Source organism: Podarcis cretensis (genome assembly GCF_951804945.1).
Source record: "Podarcis cretensis genome assembly, chromosome: 1".
Lineage (NCBI taxonomy): Eukaryota > Metazoa > Chordata > Lepidosauria > Squamata > Lacertidae > Podarcis > Podarcis cretensis.
The window spans coordinates 94337830-94358165 of record NC_137170.1 but is presented as its reverse complement, the minus strand read 5'-3'; the positions used below and the strand labels follow the sequence as shown (position 1 = coordinate 94358165).

General features: G+C 41.3%; 1 protein-coding gene across 3 annotated transcripts in view; it reads right to left on the bottom strand.

Moving 5' to 3' along the window:
* PDIA5 (protein disulfide isomerase family A member 5) overlaps positions 1-20336 on the bottom strand; it is a 147211-nt gene that overhangs the window by 8121 nt on the left and 118754 nt on the right. For all 3 annotated transcript variants that reach the window (XM_079993758.1, XM_079993757.1, XM_079993759.1), the window contains exon 15: positions 14991-15061. In XM_079993758.1, coding sequence (XP_079849884.1) covers positions 14991-15061 — 71 coding nt within the window. The remainder of the gene's footprint in view (positions 1-14990; positions 15062-20336) is intronic.

The following is a 20336-nucleotide window of genomic DNA, read 5'->3' as shown; positions in this document are numbered from 1 at the left end:
AAAAAACTCTCAGAAAAAGTCATTGTTCTTCCATCCAGACCTCTATGTTTAAGAGTCTAACTTAAATTCTATTTCCTGGTCCTTTTAAAGTCTGGATGTTCCAAATACTCCGGCTTCAAATTTGGTCCAGCTCTTATTCCTCAGGTTGCTTTTTCCTGTTCTGCTGCAGAAACCTTCTAATTCAGAAACTTCTTGTTCTCCACAGAGGCTTTTGTTATTCAGGAACATAACTTGCGTCAAGTCCCTTCCTTTCTTCAATAGATAAATCCATTGTCTCCTTTAGTATAGAAACCTCTGTAGACAAAATAATGCTTCGTTTTTGCAGCTTTCCCAAGAGATAACAGATCCTGCTCAAATTCATAGTATTTTTCCACTTGCTGCTACTGTTGCAATGTCCCAGCCTCCCTCTAGAGGGAATATGGTAACTTAATTTCTTTCAAAATCAGACACAAAAGTCAAATAACTTGTTGCCTTTATTTCCAATAATTTATGTCCAAATTGTAACAAATCTAACCAGCAAAGCCATCGTAACAAAGTTCTCTTTTATTTTCCTGCTTTGACAGCTACTTTGACAGCTGTCAAAGTTTCTGTGTCTCTTCACCAGTCTCTCATAGCGGATCGTTCCCGGTTCCCGGGGGGGTTGCATTTTAGTTCCCACAAATCAGTCTTCTCCTCCAGCACAATTATTGTAATTTCCCTTCGTGAAGTTAAAAATTTTTTTCAGGTAAACAAGTTCATCTCTCGATCTTAGTTGTCAAATCCTTGCCCAGCGGCATTCTTACTAGTTATTAACAGCTCTGGACAAGTCATTTTCTTTCTATTCCATTTGTTCACTCTACGCTCCACCTAATTACTCCCTTGCTTGGATTGCTGCTGCCTTTGACTCTTCTTTTGCTCTAGAGCCATCTACTGCTGGGCAGTGAGCAAGTGTTGCTTACTTGTCAATGCAAACTCATCTGCTGGCTTAGGCAAGCTGGCCAGTATCTTGGCTGGCAGGAGCAAAGCCAGTTCACTTCCTTTAGGCATACCCAGCTGGCATGTGACAGTTACAAGTTATTTCCACTTAGGATTGTCATTTCCACTCAAAGTGTACGTTCTCAATGGGATTGTCCCAACACAGCTGACTGGCCCTTTGGAACCCTTTGTAAATCTTTAACTGACAAATGCTCCTTCTCTGTGGATAATGAAGCGGTGCAGTCCCCAAGCCAAAATAAGAGTGAGAACAAAATAAGAGAGAGAGAAGAAGCGCTTCTCTGAGCTTTTGCGTTCTCTCTCTCTTATTTTGGCTTGGGACTGCACCGCTTCATTATCCACAGAGAAGGAGCATTTGTCAGTTAAACATTTACATTTAAACATTTACCCAACTGAGGAAAAGCTCAGTCAGTCTCTTTATACACTCTTTGCAAACCCTTCTTCAGCCCATCTCTTAATTTTCCCAGCTGCATTATAACTCCTTAAAGTCTCTCAATAACCAGCTTATGAACAACTAGCAGCATTATTTAGGCTGAGTCCATACTTGTTATTATTTCCCATAGTAGGGCTAGGTAGTGTGATGTCCTCCAGCTGTTGTTGGATTCCAGCTCCCATCAGCCTCAGTCAGCATGTCTAACAACATCAAGAGGAAAGATGTTGTGCACTCTTATCCTACACCTTTCTCTATGAAGGGAAGATTCATATTAGAAGGAAAAATCAAATGAGATCTGGTGAAGCACTGGCAGCAGCAGGAGAAGATAGGTGGTGGCACTTTTTGTTTTGCCTCAAGCAAAGAAACAGGAGGCAACATCCCCTGGCCAGAAACCTAATAAATAAAGCAAGAGAAAGTGCACTAATAACACTACCAGTTGATGAAATAGCTACTGTATGTTCTACTACTATTAAGAAGTAGCATTGCTGGTGAAGTCCTGGAAGGTGCTGCATGCTCAAGATTTCTTGAAGCCTGAGGTCAAGGCGCTTCCTTAGCCATTCATGTGAATCATCTGAACTGTCGAGGCTGTGGAAACCTTTGTAGCAAACCTTTGCTAGCCTAGATTGTCCTAGATTGTTCATGTCTGCCTGTCAAAAGATTCATGCAGCCAGCAGTGACCTCTCATGGCAGTACAATCAGAGTCTTTGACAGTCGGAATCTATGAAGACATGCATGCTTTCCTGGCTGCCAAAGGCTTTCACTACTGTCTGCACAAACAATCTGTACTGTCTGCACAAATGGTAGCCACCAATAGGAAGAAATTATGGAGGCTTGCAAGGCCCCTCAGTACTTGGTTGTGAATATTTCCTGTGTCCAGGAAAGTCTTCTTCTTTTTGGATATCAGAGGGTGGGAGCAGTAACGGATTAAAATTTGGCATGGCAGGGAAGTCAGCCAATACATTTTAAAATATATTTTGCATGGAAATGGCTTGTTTTTGAGCCACAAGGTAGCTTTGCCCATCTCCACTTACCGACAGTAGCAGACCAAATAATCCCAGCAACAGAAGTGTACAAGCCACCAACTATCATTTGAGTGTTAACATTAAGACGAATGCTAGCACATGGCATGTCCCCAGACTTAAGAAATACTATTTACACAATAAAGATAAGCTCACTCAAACTGAACTTATATAAGCATGTGCCCAAGAGATCAGAAGCAACCAGCAATTGCCATCATTCTTAAATAGCTGCCTTCTCTTTCTCTGTCTCTCTCTCTTTTTTAAAAAAGCCACTATAGGGAAGGCTGCTACTTATCTAATTAACACTGTAGCTCTTAAGATATCCAGTTGGTGTATAGTTAAATCCTGCTTAGCCTCTTGTTGATTTGAGCAAACACACAAAGTGTGTTTTTTATCATTGGGACCAAGAAATCCTTTTATAATGTTTAAGATTACTGTAATCAGTCCTTTTTTTCTGGGGGTACTCAAGGGTACACAGTATCAGCACCTTCACACACACCCCACCTCCACAAATGTTAAAAGTGTGGCACTTATTATAACAACTTTATGGTGAGTTCCAGCACCATTTTTCTATTAAAAAAAGAAAAGAAAGAGCACTGACATGATTCACATCATTAGGTCCCGTTTTTTAAAAGCCAGTCTAGGTTTGTACTTCACATGCATTGAAGCTGGCCTTGGAATTCTAGGCTGCATCACTGAAAACAACTCAATTTTAATCTATTTCTATTTCACACAGCACTTCATGGTGGATCCAAACATCATTTAACACCCATTTAGCAACTTTCCACATGGAAAAGTCAACCCAGTTTTGCTAAGAACCCACAACAGGGAAGCAGAGATGCTGGGTTTCATGTAACCAGATGTGGCAAATAATTGCATTTCATCATGCAATTAGAGCCATCCCCCAGCAATTTAAGCGGCCACTGCTGTCTTTACTGTCACTTGAATCCACCCTTGGCATCTCACAGGTAACACAGATGTGAGAGTAAGCAAAAATACCCAAGTCAAAATTTACAAGTGCTGCAGCCAAGATTTATTGCACAAATTTTAAAACCCAGAAGTGAGCTTCGCATTAAAAAAGAGACTCCTAGTGTTTCTGAGCCATTGCATCATTTCCTCAAAATAGTTATTTGCTTCTTTATGTTACGATTTAATGCTTAAGATCCTCACTCTCTTTGAATTTGAGAAAAGTTTGTAAGCTATATACTGCCTAATTTTATATACTGCTTGATTGTAAAAAACACCCTCAAAAAAACACAAGGTGGTTTACAAAAAGAATGCAATTATCAGTAGAAACAGCTATTTAAAAATTCAAATAAAATTAAAATCAGTGATAAGCTAAAAACAGATTAAAACACATGCAAACATTCTACATATCTGGGTAATGTTTTTTGCAAGCACTGGGAAAAAATACAATGAATGTGCCTGTCTGATGTCAATAGGCAGGGCATTCCACACTAAAAGACTGATTTATTCCAAATGTGGAATGAATATTATGCAGCACCTGTAACCGTGCCAGTTCTGCTGATCGAGTAGACCTATATGGGGCAAGGCGATCTAAATATTATTTATCTAGTTCATTTTCTATCCTATTCCTTCTCAAGGTCCTTGAGCAGGTCTCAGCAGCTAAAAAGAAAAAGAGGAGTATATTGACAAAATACCCAATTACATTTTATCAGATGCCTGTTCAACCCTAGTTGTTGAACGCCAACCTGAAAAGAATTTTTTACAGTTCTTCTGGAAAGCATTCAGCCCTGGAATTTCACAGACCTCTAGGGAAGAGTTTTCTGTCTTGCTCTTCAAACTGAGCACACGAATGATACCGTCAGAAGGCTGTTCTTGGTTAATTGCACAATGGTACAAAAGGAGAGGAAGTGGTCTAAGGTATGAGGCGATGAATGAAGTACTTATTAATGCATGATTTTACCATACAGATGCTTCTGAATTTACCCCCTGGTTAATCAGGTAGCAGCAGTGGCTAGGGATATTTTGTGATGTGCCCTGGCTCAAATGAAATCTTCTTTTTTTTGCCTATTGGTTAGAACACTTTGTTCTTTATAGAAAAAGGTGTTTTGAACAATGAATAGCTAAATTGAATGGGAGAGGGAGAGGAAAATGTCATGCAACTGGAAACAAATTTCACATTTTGAACGTTTTTGTGTGTTTAGTTTTCCCCCGACAATGGATATATAAGTGTAAACAATTATTAATAATTACTTTTCATTAGAACTTTTGATAACTTGCATTCATGCCATATATTTTTATATGTCTATTTTTCTTGATGCTAAAGTTCCTAGCTTTATCACAGTGGTGGTTAGAAGTTTTATCAGCAGATGATTTTCTGGCTGTTTAGCAGGTTTTTTTTATTATAATTTCACAACTCCCCTGAAAAAGAACGTAAAATTTGAAACATACTTGGATTTCATTAAGGCTTTTGTAACTCTGGTTGCAAAAATAAAATTATCTGCACTGCCTATAGCCTTTATTGTCTAAATGAGAAGTTTCTTTGAAATGTATTATTATTATTATTATTTGTATACCATAGGAAAAATAATAAATTCCTCTCCAGCGACGTCCTTGGGAAGAAATGTTCTGCTAACTTTTCATAAAAATGAAGGGTGAGATGCAAAAGAGAAGGAAGCATGCACCTCCAAGACCTGTGAATTTTGTCACTCTGAGATCTTGTATTGTACAAGTGCATAGTCTGGTTGTGATGATGTTAAAGTGGCCTGAAAACATCCAACCATTTATTTGTATAGGGACTTTGCTAATCTTACTCCAACTGCTTTGCTATTCCCCTGATAACTGGGAGGTGTTAATCAACAACAGCAAAGCGTCACCATATTAAGTGGATTAAAATAATTTGATTTACATACTACATTAGCAGCTTTTGTTTCCACTGCTCCCTGCGCCCCCACTGAATATATATTAAATAGAAAATGAATAAATATTTTTCACAATCTGTATCCCAGAAGGCCAATGGAAAGAGGAACTGGCTGCAAATATATACACATTTGTTTGCCTCCAAGGCAGTCAGATGTCAGCAATATTTCCACAGAAGTAGGTTTCTTTTGGGTTACCAATTCAGGGGTGAAACAGAAATAAATTTCCCTCACAGTTTCTATGGCCCTGATGGAAGAATAAATGATCAAGTGAGCAGTAAACAATTGAGCAAAAAATTTTAAAAAGACTTTTTTAAGGGTAAAAAATGACATTGGAAAATGAAAAGAAGCAACTCCTAGCAGCGCTTTATTTGTAAAACCATGGCTCCCATATGTCTGGGATTACCAGAACAATACCAGGATTTCAAAAGCGGAAGTGACGTCCGGGGGGGGGGGGGGCATTTCTGGAAGGCATTGGTTTGTCATGGCTCTCAAGTCAAATAAACTGAAAATTTTTGTGTTTTCTGGAGGGTTTTTTTTGGGGGGGGGGAAGCTCAACAACTTTCGGATTTTCCTAAAGAGAAGCTTGGGGTGTCCTGGTTTTTACTCTTTGAAATATGGCAAACCTACCTTATTCACCAAGCCTATATTTGGAGTATGCAATGTCTGAGAGAGCAAGTCAAACTATTGCCACATGTCCAGTATGAATCTGGACTCTTAAAACTTTGCACAACAAATGGGGATTTATGCAGCTTCTGCCCTGCCCCCGCCGAAAAGTCCCCTTGTGTAGGAAATGTATACTTTTTGTGCCTTCTACAATTTCCAGTTTTAATTTAAATAGTATGAAGCACTCAGGAAAGGCATGGGTTGTGATATAGGAGCATCAGTGGGATGGGGGAACTGGTGGAAATCAGGGACGAGCACCTTGTATGAATAAAGCTGTCACGGGAGAAGTGACAAGTGTACTTTTTCTTTTTTGTGGAACTCTTAAGTGGAAATAAACCAACTGAAGAGCATGGAAAATTTAAGACTACTACTTTTATCCACAGAAGGTGCTCCAGGGGCTTCTCCATTCATTTCCAACACTGAAGACACTATACATGTGTAATGACAGTGAAGAGACTGGGGAATCCCCTCCCTACCAGTGTGTGTGTGTGTGTGTGTGTGTGTGTACACTGTATATACCTGGGCCTTGGATTAGAACCAACGGCTGATATAATTTGAACAGTGGCTGCTGTGGTAAGAATGAAAGCAAACAGCTATGCTGTTGTTGTTTTTTAAAAAAATAAATTCAAAAAGATTACCCACTTCTTTGTGTTCAAAATAGATGCTTTATTGTAGCTTCTAAAAAAACAACAAAAAACCCATCGTCATTCACGTTGTTAGATTCAAAAGGAGATGTTGAGTTTCTTGAAATGTGAACATTAAACTGTCAGTTCCTCAGTGCCTTATCTGAAAATTGCAGCTAATAAGTCCCTGCCTCTGTGGGATTTGCAAGAATAAGTTGGAGAACCATTTTCAGCACTATTCATATCATGACTTCTTCAAGCGAAACATATTCCAGGAGAGCAGTAAAACACAGCTTTCTGTTCTAGAGTGATTTATAGATGCAACTGTGAGACGTCTTTGGCCCGTGTTGTTATAGTATCTGAGTGCTTCATATTATTTAAATGCACTTGTATCTACATGATCCCTTGTATCACTGACAGCTGATATAACTGGTGGTTAAAACACTCAATCTGTATTCCAAGTGGCAATATATGTTTGAGTCTGAGGCCAGAACTAGCTATTTTATTACATTTATGTCTTCTGTCAAAAGCAGCCACTTTATACCCGCCACTTTCTCTGATAATATAAACCTGATTTGGGTGCTGAATCCCCTCACTTGCAAACAAGCATGTGAAGAGAAATTAGGTGTTCTGCCAAGCCCCACCCTCTCTGGCATGTCAACTCTACATAAGTGTGAGGGCAAGGGCCTGAGGGAGGCAGCCTCTTGTACTCATGGACTTTGGCCACAAGATTAATAATCCTGATTGTTCAGGGTTCAAAATAGTGTGGGGAGCCTCAAGTAGACATTTCTCCTCATGTCAAACCTTTGTCTTCATACTTGTGGAGGGCTCAAAACTATTGAGAGAGTGGGTTAGTCTTGGCAACACATCAACCCTTATTCTCATGTTTTGTTTTACACACAAGACTGGATCCCTGAATATGGCTCTAGTAATTGTATGATGTGACATCTTTCCTTAACCCTGAGAACAGCCACTAATGAAGTGGAATGGGGGTGAGGCCTCATAGTTACCAAAACCATTCAGTTCTGGCCTTACTGCAACTTTATGGTCATCACCTGCTTGATACATCATAATAAGGCAAGTTAAAGCGGTCAGATCCGGCAATACACTGCAACTATTCCCTCCCTTTTTAAGGAATCATTATGAAATCCTTGTCTGTCAGATTCCCCTCCAGATTTTAGCATTCAGTTTTATAGTTTGACCATCCCACAGCCAACTATGGATAAATCAGTTGTCTTCTGAAGGTGTGTTGGAGTAAAAATGTGGAGGAGCGTGGAATGAAATGATAAAAAAGGTAAATACAAAATTTAAAAGTGATTTTGGGTGTGTTAGAAATTACAAATAAATATAGACTAGCTTTAGGGTTGTTGTTTTTTAACTTCAGCACTCCTGTGAAGTGCTATTTCCTTTTCCTTTTCAGAATTGTTCAACAGAACACCTGGAGTATTTTTTTGAAAGAGGGAAATTGCACATGGCACCTATCTATGGGTGGTGGCCTCTGCCATGAAGTCAGAATTGGGTAGCAGCCAGGAGTCTAATGGGGTCATGTGTGATCTCAGAAATGGGTCAGTGTGTTATTACAATGGCTTGTCAATCCTGAGGAGTACTCATCTTCAGCACTTTAAAACAGAGATATTATACAGTACAGTATAATCAATATTTCTTTTTGTCTTACATCTTTAGCTGCAGGGTTTTACACCTCGACTCTTCAACCAGATTTCCTTCCTGATCTAGCAATTCGAGCAAGCCTCTGCTAGTGATTATTTGAACTCAAATGAGCAAACGGCAAAGAATTAACTACATACTCAACTTCACTTCGTTTAAATGACCATAGTTCAGGACCCCACAGTCCCTGTACTTGGGTAGCTGAGCAAAATAACACGCTACGCTCTCCACTCCCCACATGATACTATAAAGTGAGGAGCAGTTGATTGTGGGCGGCGGAGGAAACTGCACTGTGCCTTATGAAGCAAATCACTGTGCAACCCAGGTTCCAGTAGCTCATCAACTTCCAGCTGCAAATGGCAGGCTGCTGGAAGTTCAGCCAGTAAAGTGATGCACAGCACTAGCCACTTGGTTGGTCAAAAAGGTTTTTTAAGAAAGCACAAGCGGAGTAGCAGGCAGCAGCAGTGGAGGCAGGAGAGAGGAAATAAGAATGTCCCTGCTGACCAAAAGGTTTAAAATGTGGGGCAGCAGCAAGGGGGACACCATCATAACAGTGGAGGTAGGAGAAAGCCATGGGCCAGGGCAACAATGGTGGAGAAATGAGCAGAGCAGTGTGGGCCCTTTCGCAGAGAACCCCTGGCTCGGTGCATTCTCAAACCTTGAAGTGCCTCTCGTTTAACCCATACCCACACCCACCCACCCACCTCTGTCCAGCCTCCCCCCCCCCTCTTTTCACAGACTGCCTTTCTAGCTACCACAGGAGCCTGTAATAATAGAAGTCTCCTGCAGGAGCACTTGGCCTTTCTCCCATTAAAATATGTACCACCACACATCAACTTATTGATTCAAGGAAATAAATCTCTGCAGGAGCAAATATTGACTTTTGTTATGAAAATGGAAGTGAATAACTAACTGAACATTGATTTTGGAAAGGAATGAAAAAGGGCAGGTTTTTAATTTCTCCCCCCTTCCTAAGTGTTCTTTTAAAAAGGATAACATTTCAGTCAGGAAAAGAATAGCTTAGAAAGTAGTCAACTAAAGATGACAAATCTCTGCTTACACAGAAAAGGATGTTGTTGCCAAATGACTTAAAGGTTGGGTTCTGCATGGGGCATATTGCAAATCTTCTGTTCCCTGACAATGACTGTGCTGTTGCTTTATTTCTGTTAAGTATTATACATCATAAACACAGTGCTTCTTGGCCAAGCTAACCATGGAGCCTCGAGATGTCTTGGGATTTGCAGGGGCCTGGTAGAAGGCACAAGGGGATTTCTAGGAGATCAACCCACACTTGACTGTGAGGGCTGTTTAATATATAACATAGCTGTGACAAAACTCATGGTTGTCACCAACGTCAGGGAACCAAACCTAATTCAGTCTCGCTTAAGAGTATTATGACGTATGATCTGTACTATGATGGCTGGTGCCCACTGGACCTGTAAAGCTGAAAACAGGGAAACCAAGTAGTAGGTGGAGCCAGAGCCAGTGGCAGGTAGAGACACCCCATGACAGGTTTTAAGAAAGAAAGAAAGAAAGCTGCTCGAGGGTACATGAAGGTTACCGTATTTTTCGCTCTATAACACGCACCTGACCATAACACGCACATCGTTTTTAGAGGAGGAAAACAAGGGAAAAAACATTCTGAATGAAACAGTGGATGTATCATTTTTGTGCTTCATGCTGTGGCCACAGACATGTGATCTGATGGTGAATTTGGGGTGACCCAATGCAAAGATCCTGAGGATCCATGTGGATCCATGTTTTGTAACCACGTTTTTGCACCATTGCAGCCCCAGGCAACAGTGGGTGCGTGATTTTGGGGGGGCAGGCTGTAGCCATGGACATGCTATGTGATCTGATGGTGAATTTGGGCTGACCCAATGCAAAGATCCTGAGGATCCATGTGGATCCATGTTTTGTAACCACATTTTTGCACCATTGCAGCCCCAGGCAACAGTGGGTGCGTGATTTTGGGGGGGCAGGCTGTAACCATGGACATGCTATGTGATCTGATGGTGAATTTGGGGGGACTGAATGCAAAGATCCTTAGGATCCATGTAGATCCATGCTTTTTAACCACGTTTTTGCACCATTGCAGCCCCAGGCAACAGTGGGTGCGTGATTTTTGGGGGGCAGGCTGTAGCCATGGACATGCTATGTGATCTGATGGTGAATTTGGGCTGACCCAATGCAAAGATCCTGAGGATCCATGTGGATCCATGCTTTTTAACCACATTTTAAGTGGGGAGGGAAGGAAAAACACAGAAGGGACAAGGAGCAGGAGAGGGGTGTGCAGAGAAGCAGCTGGCTAAGAATGCAGGAGAGGGGTAGGGAGGAAAGGAAGGCAAAAGTTTTCCCTCACCTACCCACCCAAGCCAGGCAGCTCGCGCTCTCTCTCTCTCTCTCTTCCCTCCTGCATGTTTTCAGCTTTCCCCTCTGCTTGCCTGGAGGGGAGGGGCTTTCCCTGCTCTTTGTTCCGTTTGAGCAAACACAGCAAGGAAACAGAGGTGGGTGGGCAGTAAGACCCTGAGGCAGAATGCTGGAAAGCAGCCGCTTCCTCTTTTCAAGTTTCCCTTCTAGGAGACTCGCGGTTTGATTTTTGCCTCCTTTTTTTTGCCTCCCCTTGCACTATTTGGCTCCAGGGACCACACATTCGCTCAATAACTTGCACAGACATTTCCCCTTCCTTTTTAGGAGAAAAAATCTGCGTGTTATAGCAGGAAAAATACGGTAATAGGGCAGTGGCCATTCACCCTAATAAGCCAGCTTCTTCTGCATCTGTATAAGACATGCATCTTGCCAATACATGCTTATGTACACAGTGGTACCTCTGGTTACGAATGCTTCTGGTTATGCACGCTTTGGGTTACGAGCTCTGCTAACCCGGAAGTAGTTGCTCCTGGTTGCGAACTTTGCCCCAGGATGCGAGCGGAAGTCGTGTGCCAGAGGCACCATTAGCAAAAGCGTGCCTCAGGATAAGAACGGTTTCAGCTTAAGAACAGACCTCCGGAACGAATTATGTTCGTAACCAGAGGTACCACGGTATACAGAAAACATTTTACAATGGCATCTTGAGTTTGGAACACTTAGAACTAATTCAAATTTTTGGTTGTTAAAATTAATAAATAATAAAGATCATGAATTTGCCAAGTGCTATACACACTGACAGTCCCGCCCCACAGAATAATGATTTAGAAGACATGTTGCAAAAAGGGATGTAGGGGTGGGAGCAGCAAACAAGCCCAAATTATCAAAGCTACATGATCATTAATAATGATCAGCTTGGATGGAAACAGTTCAGGGAGGGAAAGAGCCAAATGATAGCTGATTGCTCAAAGAATCCAGCAAGGTTGGGGCACGGAGCCATCTTGCCTTCTGCAGGAACAGAATTGATTTCATCACTAGATAATCCTTATGCAAAATGCCTCCACTAAAATGCATTCTCTACTGATGTGAGTGATATGAAAGTTCTGACCTGGTGTCATCATTTGAAACCATAAATAGGAAAATATTCTTAGATAGAAAAAAAAACCCTCCTCTGAAATACTGCAGGAAGAGTAAAAGTTCACAGATATGGAATATCAAAGAAAACAAGCTACTGAAAGTCTAGCCTTTTGTTCTTCTTCTTTTAAATTAAACCTTACTGGGTTTTAGAGCAGTTATTTTGGAGCCCTGTTCATTTTCTCTGTAGTGAACTTCAGAGCAACCAGTCCACAAAGACACTTGTGTAAACTTTACAAAAGAATTGTTAAAAAAAGAAGTAGCTGCAAAGAAATTATCTAGCACTTGCATTCCTGTGCTGTGCTACAGCCTCTGTAAATTATCCATTAAGGACATTAGCAGACCACAAGAAGTACTTCAGCAGAATTGGATTGTGTATGATTGAAGGAGGAGTCCAAAATTATCAATCTCTACCACCTTGAAAAGTCAAGAGGGGGAAAAACAAAGCTGTTTTTCCTGTGTGCCTGGCCTTGAGGAACCCCCACCAAACTCAATATTCTCAATTTGAACTTTGGTTCCACCTCATTAAATTTTATACCATGGCACTTTAGCTGTTAACTACCACTGGCTGAAATAAGGGTTCCATCCATCAATCATCGTCTCGAGGGCTAAAAGACCCTCTCTCAATCTTCAGCAGTTTTTGAACAATCAGACATTTTACCCAGCGGAAGGATTGAGCATGTGGAATTTCACCCATCTGTTTAGCAGCATTCTTTGATATTAAGCACACAGACATCCTGGCAGGGATCTCATTGGTTGATAATGACCCACATAATTCCCTCTCCCCAAGTTTGTGGTATTCACACACAAACACACACAGCAGCCATGAGGGGAATAGCATCTCATGTGTGGAAGGCTTTATTTGAAGGAATAAATGGTTTTGTTTATTTAGAAATTGCTTCAAGATGATGCATAGGAAAGGATTCCCTCATTCATTAATAAAGATGCAGTAGATGCATTGCTTAGCACTGATGGTGTGGGCAGGGGGAAGCCGGGTGCACACTAAAAGGGTCAGGACCTTATTCATTTATTCATTCTACAGTACCTTAGTCAAGAAGCAGACCCACGAAGTAAATATCAGCCAATCAAAACATTCTTTAAAAAATTAGTCAGCCATGTTTCATTTTTTCAATATATCATTTAACACAATCCGTTTTCTCCCTCTCTCTTCCCCTCCTCAGATAGTAACGAGCCTTTCACAGGAGTCCAATCCATCCATCCACCCATCTATCCAAATGTTCTCTCTGGGTTCATAAACTTAACACTTGACTCCCCAGGCAGAAGAAATCATTTCCAGGTGCACCCCACCCACCATTATTTGTGTGAGGAGGTGTTGGCTCCGCAGCACAACTAGGAAGCATGCCTTCTGAGGCACAGCCCATAGACAGGGAGTTGCATCTTGGGAGCAGCTTTTCTCCTCCTAAAGAATCTCATGAAAAGTAGGAGAGAAGTGGATTCACTGCAACTTGTTCTTTGTGTTTCTTGCTACTGAAGGGGTAATCTCCTATCTCTGGTAGCAAAATGCTATGCATCTAATCTGCATTTAATATAAAGTCTTGGGGGAGGAAAGTGTACCTGCTAGAGTACTTCCTCAGGACCTTTTTTCTTTGTTCCTTTTAAATAAGTCCTGCCCTTTTAAGCAACTCTTTACAAAGTTTACCTGAGTGGGTTTGGGTTTTTTTTACTGGCCTCAGTAAAACTTCTACCGTATTTTTCGCCCTATAGGACGCACTTTTCTCCCTCCAAAAATGAAGGGGAAATCTGTGTGCGTCCTATGGGGCGAATACAGGCTTTTGCTGAAGCTTGGAGAGCGAGAGGGGTCGGTGCGCACCGACCCCTCTCACTCTCCAGGCTTCAGGAAGCTATCAGCAAGCCTGGGGAGCCCGCAGGAGTTCCTGCAGGGCTCCCTAGGCTGCGGATAGCAGCCTGCCGCCCGGCGCACAGAGCGCCCTGAAGCAGAGTGCCCAGCGCGCCGGGGCAGACATCCGCAGCCTGGGGAGCCCTGCTGGAGTTCCCGCAGGGCTCCCTAGGCTGCAGATAGCAGCCTGCTGCACGGAGCGTGGGGCGCGCTGAAGCAGAGCACGCAGCGCTTCGGGCAGACATCGGCCAGCCCCACAAGCTCGGGGGACAGCAGGGAAGCGCAGCACCGCCATCCCGCTGTTCCTCAACCTGGTTTGGTTTCCTCGACCTGGTTTTTTGGGGGGGAAATAAAGGAATTTTTTTTTCTTTATTCCCCCCCCCCCCAAAAAAAACCTAGGTGCATCCTATGGGACGGAGCGTCCTATGGGACGAAAAATACGGTAGTTACATGATCAACAAACAAAGTTGTTACTAACCTGTAAGGTAGTAAAAGAATAGCTAAAAACTAAAATTAGAGGGCTTAATAGAAGGTGTATAAGCAGCTGCTCAGTCAGGATGGGGAGCATCCACAATCTTGATCAGGGGAATCTACAGTTATTTGAGCTCTAAAATGAATGCCTGGAGGCCTTTTACCTCTCTCTTGAAACTTAAGTTAGCAGGGCCACTGAATTATGTGCTAGAAGACAGGGGTTTTTTGGGTGGAAAGTGAGATTCCCTAGATCCTGAAGAGTTATCTGAGAAAGCCTGTACATGTCGAGCCAATTCTGCATCAAGCCATGGAAGGTCCACTGATTAATAAGGACAACCTGAAAAGCAGGTGGTCTCTTTCAGCAGCAGGATCAGCTGCACTAACCGCAGGAAGCGAAGCTCCAGAGTTTCTCAGGTGTTGTATTTCCCTTCTTTGAATCTTGGCGTTTGAGTTTGAAATGAACTGTATGTCTCAAGTTGAGACTGAAGAGAGAGAGAAAAAGTAGTATATCATGGGAGAGTAACATGAACCAAACCACATTTATTTAAGCAACAAATTAGGAGAAATGAGTGGAATTTGTTAGCTTACTGCAGGGATGGGGAACCTATGGCCCTCCAGATGTTGCTGGATGATAACTCCCATCATCCCTGACCACTGCATATTTTGGCTAGGGCTGATGGAAGCTGGAGCCCATCAACATTTGGAGGGCCACAGGTTATCCACCCCTGGCTCACTGCCTTCGCTTTAGATGATAGATTAATTTATTTAGTTGTTTTGTCACTGCTTTAAAGCACAAGCCCAGCATTTCACCATTTTAAAACCTGGATAAAAGCTGTTAGCAGAAAAGGATGGCTGTGATGTTCTGCATAACACCTTAGAAACAATCCAAAATGGGATTACCTTTCGATCTTCTTTAAATAGTTCTGCAGCTGTTGTGAAATGGGGGATGGAGTTTTTGCAGTGTGGGCACCCTGCAGATTAAGAGAAAAACAACATTAATCATCAAATTAGTTTAGATATTCTTAGATATTCAGTCTAGCTGCACATGGTGGCAAGTGAGGCTTTGGGAGTGGGCAAATCTGATTCCACTTGAGTGGGCATCACCACTGGGTCATGTGTTCACGCGTTATCTTACACTGGGGTGGAAGGATCACGGATAACAGCCCACACATTGCATATTTTCATGGTCTCAGCTTGCACATACCTGGAACTGTGGTCTCCACCCCACTACATGAAGGATATTACCATTCAGCTACATGTATGAAGCTGGCCCAAAACACAAAGCCACCAAGTGTGCAATTTCACATCATTTTAATTCACTGAAATATCCCAGGGTTATTTCACCAGCATTGCCTAGTAGTACCAACCTATGAATTGTACATTACATTTGTTATAGAAGATGTGAGGGGTAAAGTGAGAAGTCTGGGAAATCTGGCATATGCTTCCCCTTGGTGCTTGGGAAAGATGGTGATGCCCGTGCAATCTTCCTACCCACATTGCAATATCTTCTAGACTGGAGGTGATTGCATTGTCCTATTGTACTTGCCCCATGTGCTGGACTTTATGACCATCTGTTTCTAGCTTCTCTACAATCATCAACCTTTAGTTTTTATCACAGCTATCTTGAATTTGGACAGTCAACCATACCACAGAACCAAAGGACACCACACAAGTACGTCAGATTCTATTTACAAAAAAATAAATAGAAATCTAAGGCTGGAATCAAAGAGGAAACCACAGCCATTGCTTTTGAGTGAGGGCTGTGGCCTCTTCTTCACTCTCCTAATTCAAAGGCTTTGCATCACATTTATTCTAAGCAACTTTCACATAAGTAGACTACAGCAGTTGTCCCTCTTGCCAGTGCTTCTCCTTCCTTGACTAGGTTCCCTACAGCTTTCACTGCTACAGCTTCTCCTCCTTTGCTGCTCTAAAATCTCCCTGTTTCTATCAGCTAGACCTATACAAGTGTCATTGCATCCTTCTTCTGGCAGCCCTTGATCTCTGTGTACAGAAGGTGAAACGTCTGGTACGTAAGGTACATAAACACCACTTCTATTTCATTTTGCTTCTATACACTCTCTAAAACTGGCTCAAGAGCCAAACATAAATTAAGACCCACCTCTCTATAATGAAAGAACTTGCTGCTCAACTGAGTGCCTCCCCAGCTTAACATCAGCGGATTGTGAAATGTTGCTTTTACTGTTGTTAGCTGTGCAACATGCACATATAGGTGGACACTCTTCCCCTCTCGGTCAGCACAGAACAAAACAGGCCTGATCAGACAGAAACTGAACAGTAGACTATGCTTATGGAGACTAGTTTTACCTATTCGCAGATGGACAATGAGTGGCACAAAAAAGGCTTCTCGTCTTTTCAGAGAATGAGAAATCCCTTCTCTTTGAACAGTAATTGTGCACTGAGGTGACACCCAGTAAGAGGCAGCACTATTTCAATTACTTCATTTCACTCTCCTTAATGGTTCTGCTAGGGCATTAATATACTAAAGAAGGTGAAACAAGCGTGAATTGACAGAACTCCTCTCAGAAGTCACATAATAAAGGAAAATGACAGCTGAAGCGAGTCTTTATCAATGCTTACACATTGGCACCTAAACAGCAAAACCCCTGAATTCTTGAGCAGTAGGGCTGGGAAGCAGGCTAGACTGCCAGGAAGCTGCTTCACAGATTAGCCAAAGGGAAAAAGGCTCTTTTGCACATTAAAATATATAGCAGAAAATTGGATGCTCAACTGACAGAGCTATTCTATGAGCTCTGGTATGTAGACTTGATGTGGCAGAATTTGATACTTTATCACTTGCAGCCTGAAGTGAAGGACTGTGTTCCTGAATGCTCTTCCATATAAAACACTCATGTCAGAGGAACCAGGGAGCATTCAAAAATTTTACCATCTCTAGATTTTCAGTACATCTACCATTTGATCTGAAAAAGGATGTTTTCCTTTTTTGTATGAGGTGAAATGCCACAAATTAAATTTATAGGCTCCTGGGCACAAAGGCTTAACCATAAGCTAGCTTTCATATGGTGAGAGGAACTATTACGCTTGTTCAGGCTACTAAATAATGCTTCAGAAATACTCATTTATAAATAATCTTCATAGGTTTTAACTGTTTAGACCTCATGGTGTATTATGAAGCAAAGCAAATTACAACCATGCTCACTAGAAGAATAACATTTAAAGAAGCAACTTGTACATTATAATGCACAAAAATTCAACTGCTAGGTGTTTTGCTATTGTGAGATTTTCTGAACATTTTACTGAAAATCCGATCTGAAAATCCAATACCAATCAATGTGTAGAATTGCTTGATGATCCTACCATGTTTACCTGCTATGTGTTTCACGCTGTGCAATATTCTGACTCATCACAGAAATCTCCAAAAGATGACATTGATTCAAAATAACTATGAACAGAAGTTCAGACAACAGTAATTTGTTTCTGTTTTCCTAGTGACAGACAAACATTTTGCAGGAGCTGTCTCTATAATGTAGAATGAATGACTAAGGCTGGTGACAGACAATAGATTCTAGGAAAGACAAAGGAAGGATGCTAGATGCATTACTGTACTTGGTATATACATGTACTTGAGCTGAGCCCGGCTTCGGCTGGGGAGGGCGGGATATAAATAAAATTATTATTATTATTATTATTATTATTATTATTATTATTATCCCATAGAACAACTATTGCAGATTTTTGAGACTAAATCATGTTTACCAGAGCTAAGAATAGAATAAATATACATACTTATACCATGCCACCTTCAACTTCTTGAAGTGGAAAAAAAAAATGTCTCCAGCCATTGTTTCATACACAACAGTCATCTTTTAACAGCCACTTCTGCACTGCTACAGCCTTTTCTTCCCCTCATATATTAAAATTGTGCTATTTTACTCAAGTGCAACAGGATCTATACCTTTAGCCAAAGGTATTTTTTTCCACTTTACCACATCATCTAAAAGTGAAGTCAAAATGTCAACATATGAGTTTTTATGTACCACACAACTTTTACGCCCAATGAGGCGTTTTTACTGGGCTTTCAACGTCTCTCCAAACAGAACAGATGTGAATCCTATGTTGAATTCTCAAGGAATTAAGAAGTCATCAGAAAAAAAGATATGGGAAGAAGCTCATTGAATGGAACAGTAGAACTTCATCTGTTACAACTTGCAAGGGTTGCCAAGTGCAGGAAACTGGATAAAACCCAATTCAGACTTTAATTCTATTTAAAACACAGGCAGACTGAAAAAAGCATTAGGGATTAAATTTTCACCATCCTCATTTTCTCCACACCCACGTCACGCCCACTATCACATTTTTAATCTATTAATACATTTGCAAAGATTTTAATTTTCAAAAGAGAAATGCTCTGTAACAGGAGTGGACAGGCCATGCTTGTGGGACCTACCGGGGGGGGGGGAGAGAAGCTTGAACCCTGAGATTCACCAATCAGAGCAAGGTGCGAAATACCATACGACCACTTGGCTAAGCACATGCTCAGCCCAGGAATTTGTGATCAGTTTCAGAACAAGCTCATAAATCCTTCCACAAAAAAATCTACTCCTGGTTTTCCCCCAAGCCTTTCTTTCAGCAACCAGAGTGGAAGAGAAGAAGCCCTTTTGTGTTGCTACTGATAGGCAGGGAGTTGAAAGCCCTTGTCAATCCATTACAAATCACTCAAGAGATCTACTAATAAACTCCAATCCAGCTTCTACTCTACAAGTAATGTGCCCAAGTACAGGGATGTCTTTAAAGATAACTTGGAAGACTTCAGAACATGTATAATGCAACTGCCCAGTTGCTTGTGGGATCAGGCAATCAGAGCCACCCTTTTTTGTTTAATTTAACATTTATATATCTCTTTTTTGTAGTAAAACATAAACAGTTTACAATAAATATTAAAATTATCAATAAAAACAGTTAAAGTTAATAATTAAAATTAACAGTACAAGAAATGAAAACATGTAAAAAACTACATTTTTGGACAGAATTATAGACTACGTATGATAGAAAAATCTAAACAAGGGAACATCTGGAGTGCCCATTTGGCTTGATATAAGCATTGACATAAAGGAGGCCTGGATATTATGAAGACTTTCATGTAAGTTTCAAGGGCAGGGCCCTGTGTGGTACGCTAGCAATGTTCATGGCTGGTTTGCAGTAAGCACTAGACAACTGGATTTGATATAGTCAAGAGAGGTTCCCCTCATTAAAATGACAGGTTTAAAATTTACATGGAAGATGATTAATTATAGGCTGAAGGACGAATTTAAGAAGTACAAATCTGGAGTAGGGGCTGTTTAAGATCAGTATATAAAAGCACAGATGGTTTGCATATTTTAAGAAGGCCAACCAAAAACGTCAAAAAGGAAGAGTACAGTACAAGGGTTTAAAAGGAGGCAAAAGGAAGTGCCTTTTGAAACCAAGAACACTCTCTGAACAGGAAGCAGATGGGAGTAAAAAAAAACCTATGTTGTGCAAATTGCTAAGAAAAAAAAATAGATGGGGGAGAATAAATAAGGGGGACCATATTTCAAAAGATTAGTCTGCATACCAACAGGTTGCATACCCTACTTGCAGTGAGAAGATGGCATTCCACAGCTGAGATCCCTTTTTCCTGCTATAGTACAGCCTACAGTGCATGGCAATTCTGTGGCTGCAGACAAATTGAACTACATTAAATGCACAAATGTATTTTTTCAAATAGCAAGTCTACCCATACAATGTTGTGAAGTCATCTCATTGTACAATGCAGATGAAGCTTGCTTCTGCAAATGGACAGGGCCGTGCTTTTGTTATCATTCCCAAGTAGCGAAAGAATCACTGTTCGGTATGGTGGGAGAGCTATAGCCAGCTGCTTCCCTAAACTCACCTCTCACACAACTATAATTTATCTTGCCACTGTGTATCTCTCCCCCCCCCCCCCGGGTTTATTGCTGCATTCTAGAACACTGATGCACAAATATTACTCTGAAGCCTAGGACATGTTTGTATTTACTCTCTTGAAACAGTAATGTTAGCAGCAAAACACTTAATTTCCATTCTGTCTGCACCACCACTGTAGGAGCGAAGTGCAGCTGCCCCTAACCTATAAAAGGATTTCTCACAAAGCTGCTTCCAGTCAGGTACAAACTCTACAAGAATGGAGGCAGATCCAGCAGCAATCCAGAGGTAAACTTCCTGTGTGAACACACTCACAGCTCCATGTTCCCCACATAGCTTTTAAAA